The 13,128-nt window shown below is 37.3% G+C and overlaps 1 protein-coding gene across 3 annotated transcripts; it reads left to right on the top strand.

Moving 5' to 3' along the window:
* The first annotated feature begins 7,419 nt into the window (after positions 1–7,419).
* Positions 7,420–12,944, top strand: LOC112502079. 3 transcript variants are annotated; one of them, XR_003067621.1, is made up of 5 exons: positions 7,420–7,765; positions 7,959–9,452; positions 9,783–12,141; positions 12,440–12,500; positions 12,655–12,944. XR_003067621.1 is itself a non-coding variant. In XM_025105903.1 (4 exons), exons 2-3 carry the CDS (start codon positions 8,014–8,016, stop codon positions 12,124–12,126), a joined length of 3,783 nt encoding a protein of 1,260 aa, XP_024961671.1. In that variant the 5' UTR covers positions 7,420–7,765; positions 7,959–8,013; the 3' UTR covers positions 12,127–12,141; positions 12,655–12,944. The 3 variants fall into 3 exon arrangements, 2 of the variants coding, with proteins under 2 accessions (XP_024961671.1, XP_024961670.1); XM_025105903.1 differs by lacking the exon at positions 12,440–12,500; XM_025105902.1 differs by having other exon boundaries at positions 12,440–12,944.
* Positions 12,945–13,128: the final 184 nt, after the last annotated feature.

Raw genomic sequence — 13,128 nt, 5'->3', positions numbered from 1 at the left:
CCCCCCCCCCTTCTACAAACTGTTTAGTATTCTTGTAGACCCTTTTGGGACCAACAACTTATCGGATAAGTATTTGGTAAACGACCCCTTAGTTATGACCTTTAAAAAAAATCAAGTATATGGAAAAATGTAGTGTTTGTGTCAACGTGTGATGTACAACTGATATATCCTTTGTTCAAAATTACACACGAACATTTAAAGGGGGGCTTTGTTCTTCATTTTTTATTTATGTTTAAAAAACTAACTGATAACCTAATTGTTGGCTGATTAAGAAATAGTTGACTTATTATTACAAGTTTATTGCATTTGACGATGATGTTGAATAATGTGAAAATCATACATGTCATGTCAGTCTTTTGAATATATTTACCAAGAGCGAATGCTCTCATTATCACATGATGTTGTGTATCACTGGAGGAAGGGTTAGTTGCAAACATTGATTTTCTCATGATATCTTTCAAAATAAAATATTAAATTTATCGTCATAATATCTTATGTAATATCTCATACCAATCATACCAGATATTGTTCGTTTTGTTCATATTTGAACGCATGGTTTTAAAACACAGCTGGTCTGGGAGGAATCCAGCTCCTTATAAGGCAACATTCTTTCTCCAACCGATGAGGGATCTTACAATCCATCTTTCTTGAGAGTCCAATGTCCTCGTTGACTCACTAGTCCGTTTCCCCTTATAGATGATTAATTGACATGTACCTATGCTTTGATAACCTATACAATAATAGTTATTTAATTAAAAAAAGTTAAAAAGACCAAATTATCCCTGACTTAACAAAACTCTGTTAGTCTCAAGAACAAAAAAAGAAGCAAAATGAAAACCACAAGAACGGAAAAAAAAACAATGTTTAAAGATCAGAAACGAAGATAGTTATAAATGACAAACTATAGAGACAAAAAACGTAGTTTACTCTAAAGAAATTTAAAACGATTAAAGAAATCAAATAAACAAAATAATAAATTATAGATCTGGTCCTTGGGTAGGTTCCAATGAGAAAGAGAATTTAATATGAGAACAGTAAGAAGAGATCTCAATCTTTGGACCAATTATAATTGAATGTCAACACTAATAAAAGGTGCACCGAGATACACCAGATCAATTTCGTTCTAAAGTGCAATTCATGGGTGAATATGCGATTAAAAGTGGTCAAGAGCTCAAATATTTTCTTACATTTCTCACCATAAACTTTCTTCTCACATAATCCTTGCCCTTTGGTTCCTATGATTGTCTTTTTTGCATGACCACGATTCCTAAACTAAACAGTCGTCCACCAATATTAAATTTTAATATTTGCTACATTTTAATATTAAATTTTAATTTTTGCCACATTTTAATATTAAACTTTACATTATCCTTTCCTTATCCTGTTGTGTTATTCTAAATCCATGAGCACCAAAAGCGGCATTCATTCTATAACATCTGCTACTACCTTTTCTCAACGAGATTTATTAAGTGACATGCAAAAAAGAAAAGTGATGTTGCATACTGTTGTATTAGAAATCAATGATTTCGTATACAAAAGGGTATAATATATATATATATATATATAAAAGAAAAATATTGTATTATTTGTACGAGTGTGTGAGAGGTCAAAAATATGCAAATATTTTGTATCTCAGGAGATAAAACATCGTTTTTGTGAAGACTTTCAACTAATTTATGCTTTACTTATTTAGATTACGGATGATGCTATATTACCAACATATCTCATTCACATTTAATCTATTAACAAGCATTTCAATCTTTACTCCATATCTAAAACCCCCTTTTAGCTATAGTTGTGTGGCTTACCATCTTGACCCGTTAAAATTTTGCTCTAATTTTTTTGGAACTGACCTTGATACTTGCAACTAAAAGGTAAAAGAAGTTGCATTCATGCTTGAAAACATATATGGTGTGTAAGTTGTTAGATTTTGAGAACCATCGAACCCATGATCATTCATTTAGAACCTAAACGACCATGTTCTAGTCTAAGATAACGGGTACATCATGATAATGAAACTCCAACGATTGTCAAGACATGTTTTCGTGTGTGTATGTTGATAGCTATAAATCGTAAGTGTTCACATAGTGGGCACAAAGTTCCTACAGTGGCGGTGCAAGTATACGTCGACACTATAATTGTTTCAAGTAATAAAGTGGTATAGTAGCAAAATCGTTTCAACAAGGATTGGACAACTGAGAACCAGAGAGTTTTTTTCATGAACTTCTGTTGGTCCTGTAAGGGTCTACAAGAATAGAAACAGTTTGTAGAAGGGGGGATGAATACAAACACAATATTTTCAAATTTAAAATATATATTGATAAAGAAGATCAATACAAATTTTACAAGACTGTTTGCGGAAAGATAAGGTAAAGAAAACTTATCTAAACAATCTTTGGATACACACGTATCTTTAGCAATTACAAGAAAAGAGATTGCTAAAAGAAAGATTTTTTACTTAAGCTAGAAGATGCTTGAAGTAAGAATAGGATAGCAGAGAGATGCGCGCACTCTGCATGGAGAAGAAACACTTCTATTTATACTCAGTGCATTAAATGAACATTTAATGCAATATGGTAGGTTTAGAGTGAGTGTCAAGCCTTAAGAGGAAGGCTTGTCATTTGCTACAGTGAATAGTATAAAAACACTATTTTTGAGCAGACATCTTTGCCTAAAGTTGGTGGACAAAGAGTCGACTAATCGGCTCCGTACCGTACTAACTTTTGCAAGGGTATGAGTTTGTCCTTTGTATGCATAAGGACAAGACAACAACAATCGTGCTAAGCAAGCTTCCTTTGATCGCTGAATGCTGGAATGACCTGGAGGTCTCATCACCATTCGCTGAAGCTAGAGCAGTCTTCACACATATGTAGTCAGGCTTGTAATCACTGAATACCGCTTCAGATCACGTACTTGCCAGTCTCTAATCTTCAGTTTCAGTCTTCGATGTTCGCTGAAGGTTCTTTGGTGTGAGTGTTGTCTTCTTGAAGTATTGCTGTCTCTGATGAATTTACAATGCAAGTTCTTCAGCGATCACTGAACATACTCAGTGATGATCGCTGGAACTGAAAATACAGAAACACAAATACAACGTGGAAGGAAAAAGGGATTATCATCAAATTACTGAGAGAGAGGATCAACAACTTCTTTAGCACGTTCCGGTTGTGAGTAAAAATCAAGTTTTTGTTGATAGAAATGTTTTAAAAGACGAAATAAACCTTTTCAAATTAAGAGATGAGTAGGGTGTAAGTTTTCCTTAAGACTATTGTAGAAACAAGATGATCGAAAACTCATGGGACTTCCATAAAAAACTCTAATCTCTCGAAAATGAATTTTCATATACTGTACCCAATGAGTGCCCACAAAGTTCCCATTGTCATAGATTTTAAACTTGCCGAATTAGCTAGTGATAAAAAGATATATAGTTCCACTAGTCTAAAGACTTATACTCAAATCTCATTGTAGTGTAAATTTCGACTAATATTTGAACCTTAGCTAAAAACATGCAAAATCCGTATCTTTACGCGATTATTAAAAACTCTCTCAAATCTTTGTGCATCACTTATGCCGTATTTCGAATCCGTCCATCTCTAGATCAGTGATATAATATTAACACTTTAAAGTGATCGGCTTATCCACGTTGAGTTTAAGTCCCGACTTTAAGTGACCAAACTTAAGAATTAGTAACATTAACAACACCCAAGTGTGCCTACTAGTCTTAAGTTTGACTCATGCCCACACCCAAACGAGGTGATTAGCTTATAATAAAACAAAAGAACATAGAAGAAGTAGAGAAATGCATATGAAATACTTGAATTGAAATTTAACTAAAAATGTTGCCTCAACGGGCAGACAGTGGACAAGAACGTAACTAAAATTAAATACAAGACAAGAAGTACATACAAAAAATTAAACTCTAACTATTGCTCCAGATCATCCGTTGCTTCAAAGATCTCCAGTTGATAGTAAATGCTCCAAAAAAGATGTTTTCGAGATGAGAATAAATACTTCAATTTATAGGAGAAAGAGAGAGAAGAACATCCCTTTTTATCCAAATGAAAGAAACATCTTTCCTACTTTAGGACAAATACTTCATTCCACTTTTCTTGCAAGATCTTTTAGACTTGTCACTTTTTGAAAGGATGCAAAAGGTAAGGGATGGTCATCCCCTTGATTTAAGAAAAAAAAAATTTAAGTCATTTTTTCAAGCAAAATGGCCCATCCCTCTATATTTTGTGAAATCTAAAGAACGGACAACAGATTTAACTCTCTTGAATACCCAAAAAATAGGGTATTTAACCTTATCCATGTCTGTCTTGAAAAAAAAATATCATAGTGGGTAGCAAGTGGGCATACAGTGGGCACTGTCTAGCAGTGACGGTTTTTCAGAATAAAATCAAATCATTGACCTTTCATCACATTTTTAAGAACATTATGAACAAAAAATATAAGATAGAGACAAAATGGGTATATAAAAAACATAAAAACAAAAGTATTGAATAACAAAAAACTCTCAAAATCGAGAGTTATCATATGTTAAAAGGAAATGGAGGCATATATACAACTTATTATCACACAAGAATATGGTCAAATTGTCCTAAAATTCTACATGGTCTTGCATCAAGCACACTTGTATTATAGTAGTTGGAAACCAACCCCCAAGTTGAAATGACAATTGAAAATAAAGTACAAAAGTGATATATTATAACATAGAATTCCTTTGTAAAATAAAGGATAGAAATAAGCTCTAGAAATTGCACTAATTTTGTCAAATTATAGAAGGTAAAGATATGACTCGAACGAAAAAGTGTGATATAAATGTTGATCGAAATTAGTGGCTTAAATATAATGTAATAGTTGTTACGTCCTCCTGGATGGTTGTTTGGGCAGTAGGGTTGGCATATGGGATGACTCAAGAGCAGAATTACAAAAAAGGCATAGGCTACCTTTTAAAGCGTCCTTACCGCACCGATCATCTTGAGGAATGAAAACTACGACGCCTATTTATTACTGGTCTCATAATTAACTGGTCTACAATAAATTTCCTCTTATCTCTTGGCCTAACCAAAATTCAAATCACCCGTCACACCTGAAAACCTAATCTGATTCAAACCCATTTATCCTTGGACAAATCATTGTCCTAGACCTAAAAGCCTTATTAATTTCTAGGTTTTCTGTAACCAATTTAAGATAAAAAAATGAGTTTTGGATGATTTAGTTGTTATTCCACAGGAATGGCAAAGCGCCGGGTTCGGGCCGGTATTGGTATCCCCGTTCCCGAAACCGATAGCTAAAACCGTCCCCGTCGGGGATCTTATCGGGGATCCCCATCGGGTCCCTGCGGCTTCCCCGATCCCCGTTGGGGAACCCGTTAAGGGTAAAAATCCTATTTTCACCGTTGGTTATAACCGAATCCCGAAACCGATCTGAAAAAAATTACAATATGCTAATTTTCACAATTAAATACAATCTTTTTTAAGATGTAAGTTTAAATGTCTCAAACATAATCGAACCAACTACAAACAATGTATTATATTACAATATAAAACTAAACATAAATTCAAACATCATACAACTAAAATCACGATTTTAAACAAATAAACTAGACTTTTTCGTGAGCTTTACTTGGGTTGTTGAGGTAAAATGGATAAAAATCTCTTTAATTTTAATGAAATTATTTTCTTTTAATGATATTATATATATATATATATATATATGTATATAGATTAAAATTAATATATATATATATATACACACACACATCGGGCTGGGCCGGGCTAGTGATCATTGTCCCCTCCCCCATTAAAATCCCGAATTTGTCCCCGATCCCCGATAAAATGTCTCCGACCCCGACTTGAAAGTTTCGATTTTCGGTTTTCATCATCGGTTTCGGTTTTTTTTGCCATCCCTATTATTCCATCTGTCCCAAAAATAAATATCCATAATGCAAAAGACAATTTTACAAAATGTATAATTTATGGACTTTTTAGTAGCTAAATGCCAATTTTACTTTTAATAATAGATTAAATATCGAGTTTTCTTCATCTTATAATTTAAGATATATTTATAGATATTTAGGGGTCGTTTATCAAATGCTTACCAGTAAGAGTAAACACTTTCAGTTAATTTATTGAGTAAAATTTTAGTCTATTAAACCGGCGTTGTATCAAACATTTTTATCCGGTAAGCACTTACAGGGTAAGAGTCATCACTCTCACTTACCGGTAAAACATTCGGTCAGTATTATTGTTCTTATCGGATAAGATTATCAGTTTTTATCATGTTCATTCACTAAAATAAAACAACCAATAAGCACTTACAGAAGAAACGCTTAATAAACTACCCTTAGGGCCTGTTTATTTATGGCTTAATGAGTTTAATGGATAAACTGGCTTATTCGCACAGACAAAATAAGCTGTTTACCTCAGGCTTATTCGCCCAGATGAAAATCCTGCCTTGTCCAGGTTAAGCCGGCCAAAAGACTTGCCCTACCCTCATCCACCAACAACGCCTCTCTCTTACGGAAACACCAACAACGCCTCTTCTCCACATCCACCAACAGAGCCTTTCTCTTACGGAAACACCAACAGCGCTTCTTCTCCATCGATCCAAAGAACCCTAATCGAAGGTCTCTTCTCCATCGATCCAAAGAACCCTAATCGAAGGTCTCTTCTCCATCTCCTCCAAATAATCCTAATCGGTTACTGTCTTGGCATTTGCTGTCTCGGTTATAAACGATAGCATAAACCTCGAGACAACGAATGGTAAAATATAGTCGTATGGAACTGGGGTCGGATGAATGGTAGTACAAACCTCGACATGAGTCATCGACAGTCACCAAAAAAAAAATGTCTGTGTGTCATGTTTTGCAGTGGTCTTACCATCTCTGCGTTGGTTGACCACACCCATTGATCCATGCTTGACCTTTTCCTATACTATTCATGTCCAGAGCCAATGGCTCGTCACCATCAGGTGCATTGAAGTAACAAAGAATTGAAGACCCTTATGTTTGTCATACCTTGTACCATGTCTTGCTGTTTGTTGTTTCTATAAACCCAACACCTTGTTGTTTCTATAAACCCTATTTTTGTCAGGAGTAAATTGGTCATTTATGTTATTCAGACTGTTTATTCAGATAGAAAAGTAAACAACATAAATTTATCTAGACAGACAAATTTATCCATACAGGACTTAATAGAAAATTTGGTAAACAACCCCTTACTTTAAAATAGACACTTTTCTTTTAAAATAAAATAAAAAAATTAAAATATAAATAGTTAAAAAAAAAAAAAAATTTGAGAAATGAGAAGGAAAAAAGAAATTTTACAAAGTGTAGGGACCCACAATCTGAGTTTTCTCCGCAGCAACCGTGTCGACTGAGTCACTCAGTCTCCTCCTCCAACGCCAACACCACCAAAAATCACCATCTTCCCTCTATCTCTGCAAAACTACACGCTTCCCCCCCTTCTCTCTCTCTAACCCTAATTTCCCTTTTCGTCTTTTCAATTATTGCCCACAATCAAACGGTCTATATCTCTCCACGTCTCCATCATCATCTTCATCTTCCTTCTTCATCGTCTCTCTGCTACCTCACGAATTTGATTTTATAAGATCCCTTTTCTAGGGTTTTCCACACACACAAGACACTCTCCAAGTTCTTGCGGGGAACGCAATATTAAAGAAACCTTGATGTCTTCGTCTTGGGTTTTCGTCGACGTCTGAGCTCCGCTTCGTGGTTTTTTTTAATTTCTTTATCATAATTAAGGTACTTAATCGATCCAATGCCCTAATTTGATATGATGGTTTCTGTTCTATATATGTATAATGTTCTTTATGCGTTTCAAGGTTGTGTGTTTTTCTGTTTATTTTGCTGGGAGGATTTATTGTTTCCATGCTTCTCTATTGCATTGTTTAGAATTCGTGTTAAAGGGTGTTTGTTCTTTTCGTGTTTGCTTTAGGGTTCGTCATGAATTGAAGGAATCTGAACTGTGTTGAGAGAATTTTGGTTTTTGGATGGCGATTGAAAAGAATAGTTTTAAGGTTATTGCCAGTGGTAGATTGGAATCTGAGTTCTCTTCTCGTAGTAGGGAAGAAAGTATGTCTAGTGAAGATGATGAGTTTCAGAAGCGAGGGGGCGTTGAGTTTGATGAGGATGAAGATGACTACGATGATTGTGATTCCGGGGCAGGTTCTGATGACTTTGATTTACTTGAATTGGGTGAAACTGGTGAGGAATTTTGCCAAATTGGGGATCAAACTTGTAGCATTCCTTTCGAAATGTATGATCTTCCAGGATTGGGGGATATTTTGTCTATGGAAGTTTGGAACGAAGTTCTTACGGATGAAGATCGGCTTAGTCTTGCAAAGTATCTTCCCGATATGGACCAAGAGCATTTCATGCGAACGATGAAAGAGCTTTTCACTGGTTGCAATTTTCATTTTGGGGTTCCAATAACTAAGCTTTTCGATATGCTGAAAGGAGGTTTATGTGAACCAAGAGTTTCACTTTATCGTCAGGGTCTGGGGTTCTTTCAGAAACACAGACACTATCATATCATCCGTAAGCATCAGAACACGATGGTTAATAATCTATTTCAGATACGGGAAGCGTGGATGAAGTGTAGAGGATACAGCATTGAGGAGAAGCTTCGAGTGTTGAATATCATGAAAAGTCAAAAGAGCTTAATGTATGAGAAGATGGAAGAATTGGAGACTGATTCGTCTGAATGGGAAGAATCTGGAGATGGTTTATGGAACAACAAGAAGCCGAAAGACCGTAAACAGAAACGTGGTCATTATCCTGGATATCGATCAAGTCCAACGTTAGATTTTCCTAACTCAGGGAGACAATTAGCTTTAGAACCAGCCAATTTTGGGAAACAGAATCCAAAAGGAACTCTAAAGGTTTCTGGATCGAAGATCTCTACAATCAAAGAACACGTATCCCCCTTTTCTTCTCTAGAAGTAAGGCCAGGGCCGTCGGGTTCAGCATCGTTTCTTCCTAGACAGATGCGGGATCATCATTTCAGAGATGATGAAAAATCAATGTATGATGTCACTGTTCATCGAGATCATAATTTTACAGATAAAGCTGGTGGGAAGAAGTATAAAGGTTTGAGGGGTGAAGAATTTCCTGAAACTTTCATGGGTTTGCCTGTGCCACTGAAGACTGATGTGCATACTTTTGGTAGGAATAGAACCGTAAACCAGTTGTCAGATATTAAGGTGTTAACTTCAAAGCCGTCTAATTCAAGATTTGCCTATGATTATGGGAAGATGCTCAAACACCCGGAAAACAATCAGAAAATGGCTGCAGAAGATGCGTTGAAGTACAGGAATCCACGGGCTGCAAATCTGTCTCAGATTGATGCTCAACAAGATATGTATGCCGGAGGTGAACCATTCTGGCCCGACCAATCACAAGGAGAACTCATCTCGGCTTATCCATACAGGTATTAAAAACAAGGTTACTATGTACATTGGTTAATACTTGTATTACATGTTCTACTTGATTACAATGTCTGCTCACATATCATTGAATCGTTATTCTACCTGTTGTAATTCCCAATCACCTGTTATACACTACCTATCTTATTTTCCGCTTGCACACACCTTCTTTTCGTGCACAAGCTGGGAATCTTCACAGGAACAGCCTCTTGATCCTTGTGGTTGAGGTAAGGTCTGCTTACATCCTACCCCTGTCAGACCCTATTTCTGAATGGGATATATTGGGTTCGTTTGGTTTGGTTTTTTGGTAACGAGTTTTTTCATCTGGAGCACAGGATGGGGCAGAAAAAGGGCAGGGCGGTTAATGGCGGACGAGTTGTGGCAGCCGCTGAAGGAATGAAAATGCTGGCAAAGGGTGAGGAAACGGAGTCAGATTCATCAGAACAATTTGGCGAAGATGATGAAGATAACCCTTTGATGAGAAGCAAATGGGCGTATCCGAGTGGCGCATCCAATATGAAATCCGGGCCAAGTTTTAAAAAGGCTAAACTTGTTAAGAACAATAACAAGAGTAGTGTCAAAGTTCTTGATGAATCATTACAAACTATCAGAAAGAACGGCGATTTTGGAGAAGAAATTTACCCTCTAAAAGGAAAGCAAAAGGGTAAGAACCGTTTTGATGATTCTAGCGCAAGACATTTGGATGAGTTTAATGGTGATGGTCATATCGACGGTATCTACAAGCAGTCTGAAATCTTTCAAGTGCCCTTTCGGAAAACATACCCTTCTGGGAAGAAGCAGAAAGGAGAATTCGGGCGTGACTATTCCGTCCTTCCACCAATGCACATAAATGATTACGTTGCTGATGAGCCTGGAAGGGATAACGTTTATGTTGGAAGGTCTGCTAAGAAAGGTCAAATGATCGAACCATATAGCCATGATGGTGCTGAAATGGCGGATGTAAGGTTATTAGGCTGCAACTCGGCTACCAAGAAACGGAAGGTGAAAGATGAACTGATGTTCATCGATGAAGAAAATCTTGGTTTTTCGAACTCGAGCCCCCATCAACAGCTTGATGATGTCACTTATGTTAAAAGCCTTGGGAAACGGAAATGGACGGAGCCAATTCCTTTTGAAAACGTGGTCACTGAGGCACCGGTTACTGATACTGCGGATGAAGATGCAGAGTTAGAAAGTAAAACTCAGAAAAAGCCGTTTACTTTGATTACACCTACAGTTCATACTGGATTTTCATTTTCCATCATACACCTTCTGTCAGCTGTGAGGATGGCGATGGTTACTCTTCTTCCGGAAGATTCCATGGATGTTGGCAAGAATCATAATGTAAATGATGAAAGACAGAATCTTGGAGAGGAGCTAAAGCAGGAGGTCTTCAATGGAGATCAAGGTGTAACTAGTTGTGATCCTTCCCAAAATCCGAATGTCCCTTCTTTGACCGTTAAGGATATTGTCAATCGCGTAAAATCAAACCCCGGAGATCCTTGCATTCTTGAAACTCAAGAACCGCTTCAAGATTTGGTGCGAGGAGTTTTGAAGCTATTTTCTTCAAAAACTGCGCCCTTGGGAGCGAAAGGATGGAAGTCACTTGTACTATATAAGAAATCTATTAAAAGCTGGTCGTGGATTGGTCCAGTTTCTCAGAGTTCATCAGATCACGAGATTGTCGAAGAGGTAACATCTCCTGATTCTTGGGGTCTTCCACACAAAATGCTCGTTAAATTGGTGGATTCTTTTGCGAATTGGCTGAAAAGCGGTCAAGAAACCCTGCAACAAATTGGAAGTCTTCCTGCTCCCCCTCTAACATTGATGCAGCTTAATTTGGATGAGAAAGAACGATTTCGAGACCTAAGAGCTCAGAAAAGTCTCAACACGATAAACCCGAGCTCCGAGGAAGTTCGAGAATATTTTCGCAAGGAAGAAGTTCTTCGGTATCTAATTCCCGATCGAGCATTTGCGTATACAGCCGTTGATGGTAAAAAGTCTACCGTAGCTCCTTCAAGAAAAGGCGCCGGAAAGCCGACATCAAAAGCCCGCGACCATTTCATGCTGAAACGTGATCGGCCACCCCACGTCACCATCCTGTGTCTAGTCCGAGATGCGGCTGCGAGATTGCCTGGAAGTATCGGAACACGGGCCGATGTTTGTACTTTAATTCGGGACTCCCAATATATCGTAGAAGATGTCTCTGATGCTCAAGTGAATCAAGTCGTTAGTGGAGCGTTGGACAGATTGCACTACGAACGTGATCCTTGTGTGCAATTTGATGGCGAGAGGAAGCTATGGGTTTATTTGCACCGAGAAAGGGAGGAAGAAGATTTCGAGGATGATGGAACTTCATCTACAAAGAAATGGAAGCGGCAAAAGAAAGAATCGACCGAGCCCTCGGATCAGGGTGCGGTGACCTTAGCCTATCAAGGATCCAGCGAGCAAACTGGGTTTGATTTGAGTTCGGACCTAAATATCGAACCTTCTGGTGTCATCGACGAGAAGAAAGAGCAGCCATTGGAGGACAATTTCGGTGGTGAACAAGGCGCGATACATCAAGGGTCTTCAATGGGTTGGGAAGCTCTCGGGCTGGATAACAAATTGTTATGTGAAAAGAACTCGACGAACGAAGATTTTGACGATGCCGAGCTCTTGAACACAAGTGTATCTTGATGAATCTTGTTAAAGGTAATTTCTGTGACTTTTGATTATCTATTGAATTCAGTTATATAAGGTTTCACTTCTTCAACTGTTAGGGTATGCTTGGTATGGGTTTTTTTATGGATAGTTTAGTAATTTAACAAACAACCTGTGGTCTCGTCTTTTGTTCCACTTTTCTGAGAGGACATAAAAAGAGCGCTTTCGTCCTACTCATATCATGATCATGTGTCTGTTTCGGTCTAAATGTCGTCTGGTGTTGGTAAATTACTAAACTATTCATGTCGTCGTCTGATGGGAAGTTTGTTTGGTTTATGTTGGATTGCAGGTGTCTTGAATTTGAATATGATTTGATAGGGAGGAGGGAGGGGGCATGTCTTTGTATGCAGGTTTTTTTTAGCACATAAAGATTGCAATCTTTTTACACGTGAATTTGGAAGAGAAAGAACCCAATTATACGAATACGAATACTAATACTACATTTTTTATGAATTAGTTCCATATCTCATGTAAACTTCTCTCAGGGGAAACGTTGTTATGCAGGTCAAATATCAACACTGCTCCTGGTTGCAAAACCAAAGGTAATTGACGAACCAAGGTACAGAATGAACTCGAATCAGATCGAGTGGTGTAATAATAGAATGGGTTTTTGAAGCAGAGTCGCTCTCAACGATGAATATGTAGTCGGGTATATATATATATATATATATAGTTTGGTATAATTTTGTGCGGCCGTTTGGCCATGGATACTTTTAGTATGAGGAAAAAACCATGGAGGGTGGGATTTTCTCTTCATGTCTTTTACAGGAAAGTAATGAGTTTCGTTGGTTCGATATAAATCCGTTTGGGATGTGGTGCATAAAAGAAATGGAGATTGAACGTCTTTTCTTTGGGTATATACAAACAAATTCCACGTTGTTTAAGGGTGTTCGAGGTGGGCAAATGGGAGAAAGCCTGATCGGTTAAAGATACTTTGTTTACGTATCGTTGGAAAGTTCATTAACTTAAATACGGCAG

Source organism: Cynara cardunculus, unplaced genomic scaffold, assembly GCF_001531365.2.
Source record: "Cynara cardunculus var. scolymus isolate 2C unplaced genomic scaffold, CcrdV1 Un_Scaffold_891, whole genome shotgun sequence".
Taxonomy (NCBI): Eukaryota; Viridiplantae; Streptophyta; class Magnoliopsida; order Asterales; family Asteraceae; genus Cynara; species Cynara cardunculus.
Note: the sequence above shows the minus strand (reverse complement) of the source record. Positions and strands in the feature narration are given on the sequence as shown.

Coding starts and splice junctions, on each gene's coding strand:
- LOC112502079 (XM_025105903.1), top strand. CDS start 8,014: ATGGCGATTGAAAAGAATAGTTTTAAGGTTATTGCCAGTGGTAGATTG. Junction 9,453..9,782: donor ATCTCGGCTTATCCATACAG/GTATTAAAAACA, acceptor TCTGGAGCACAG/GATGGGGCAGAAAAAGGGCA.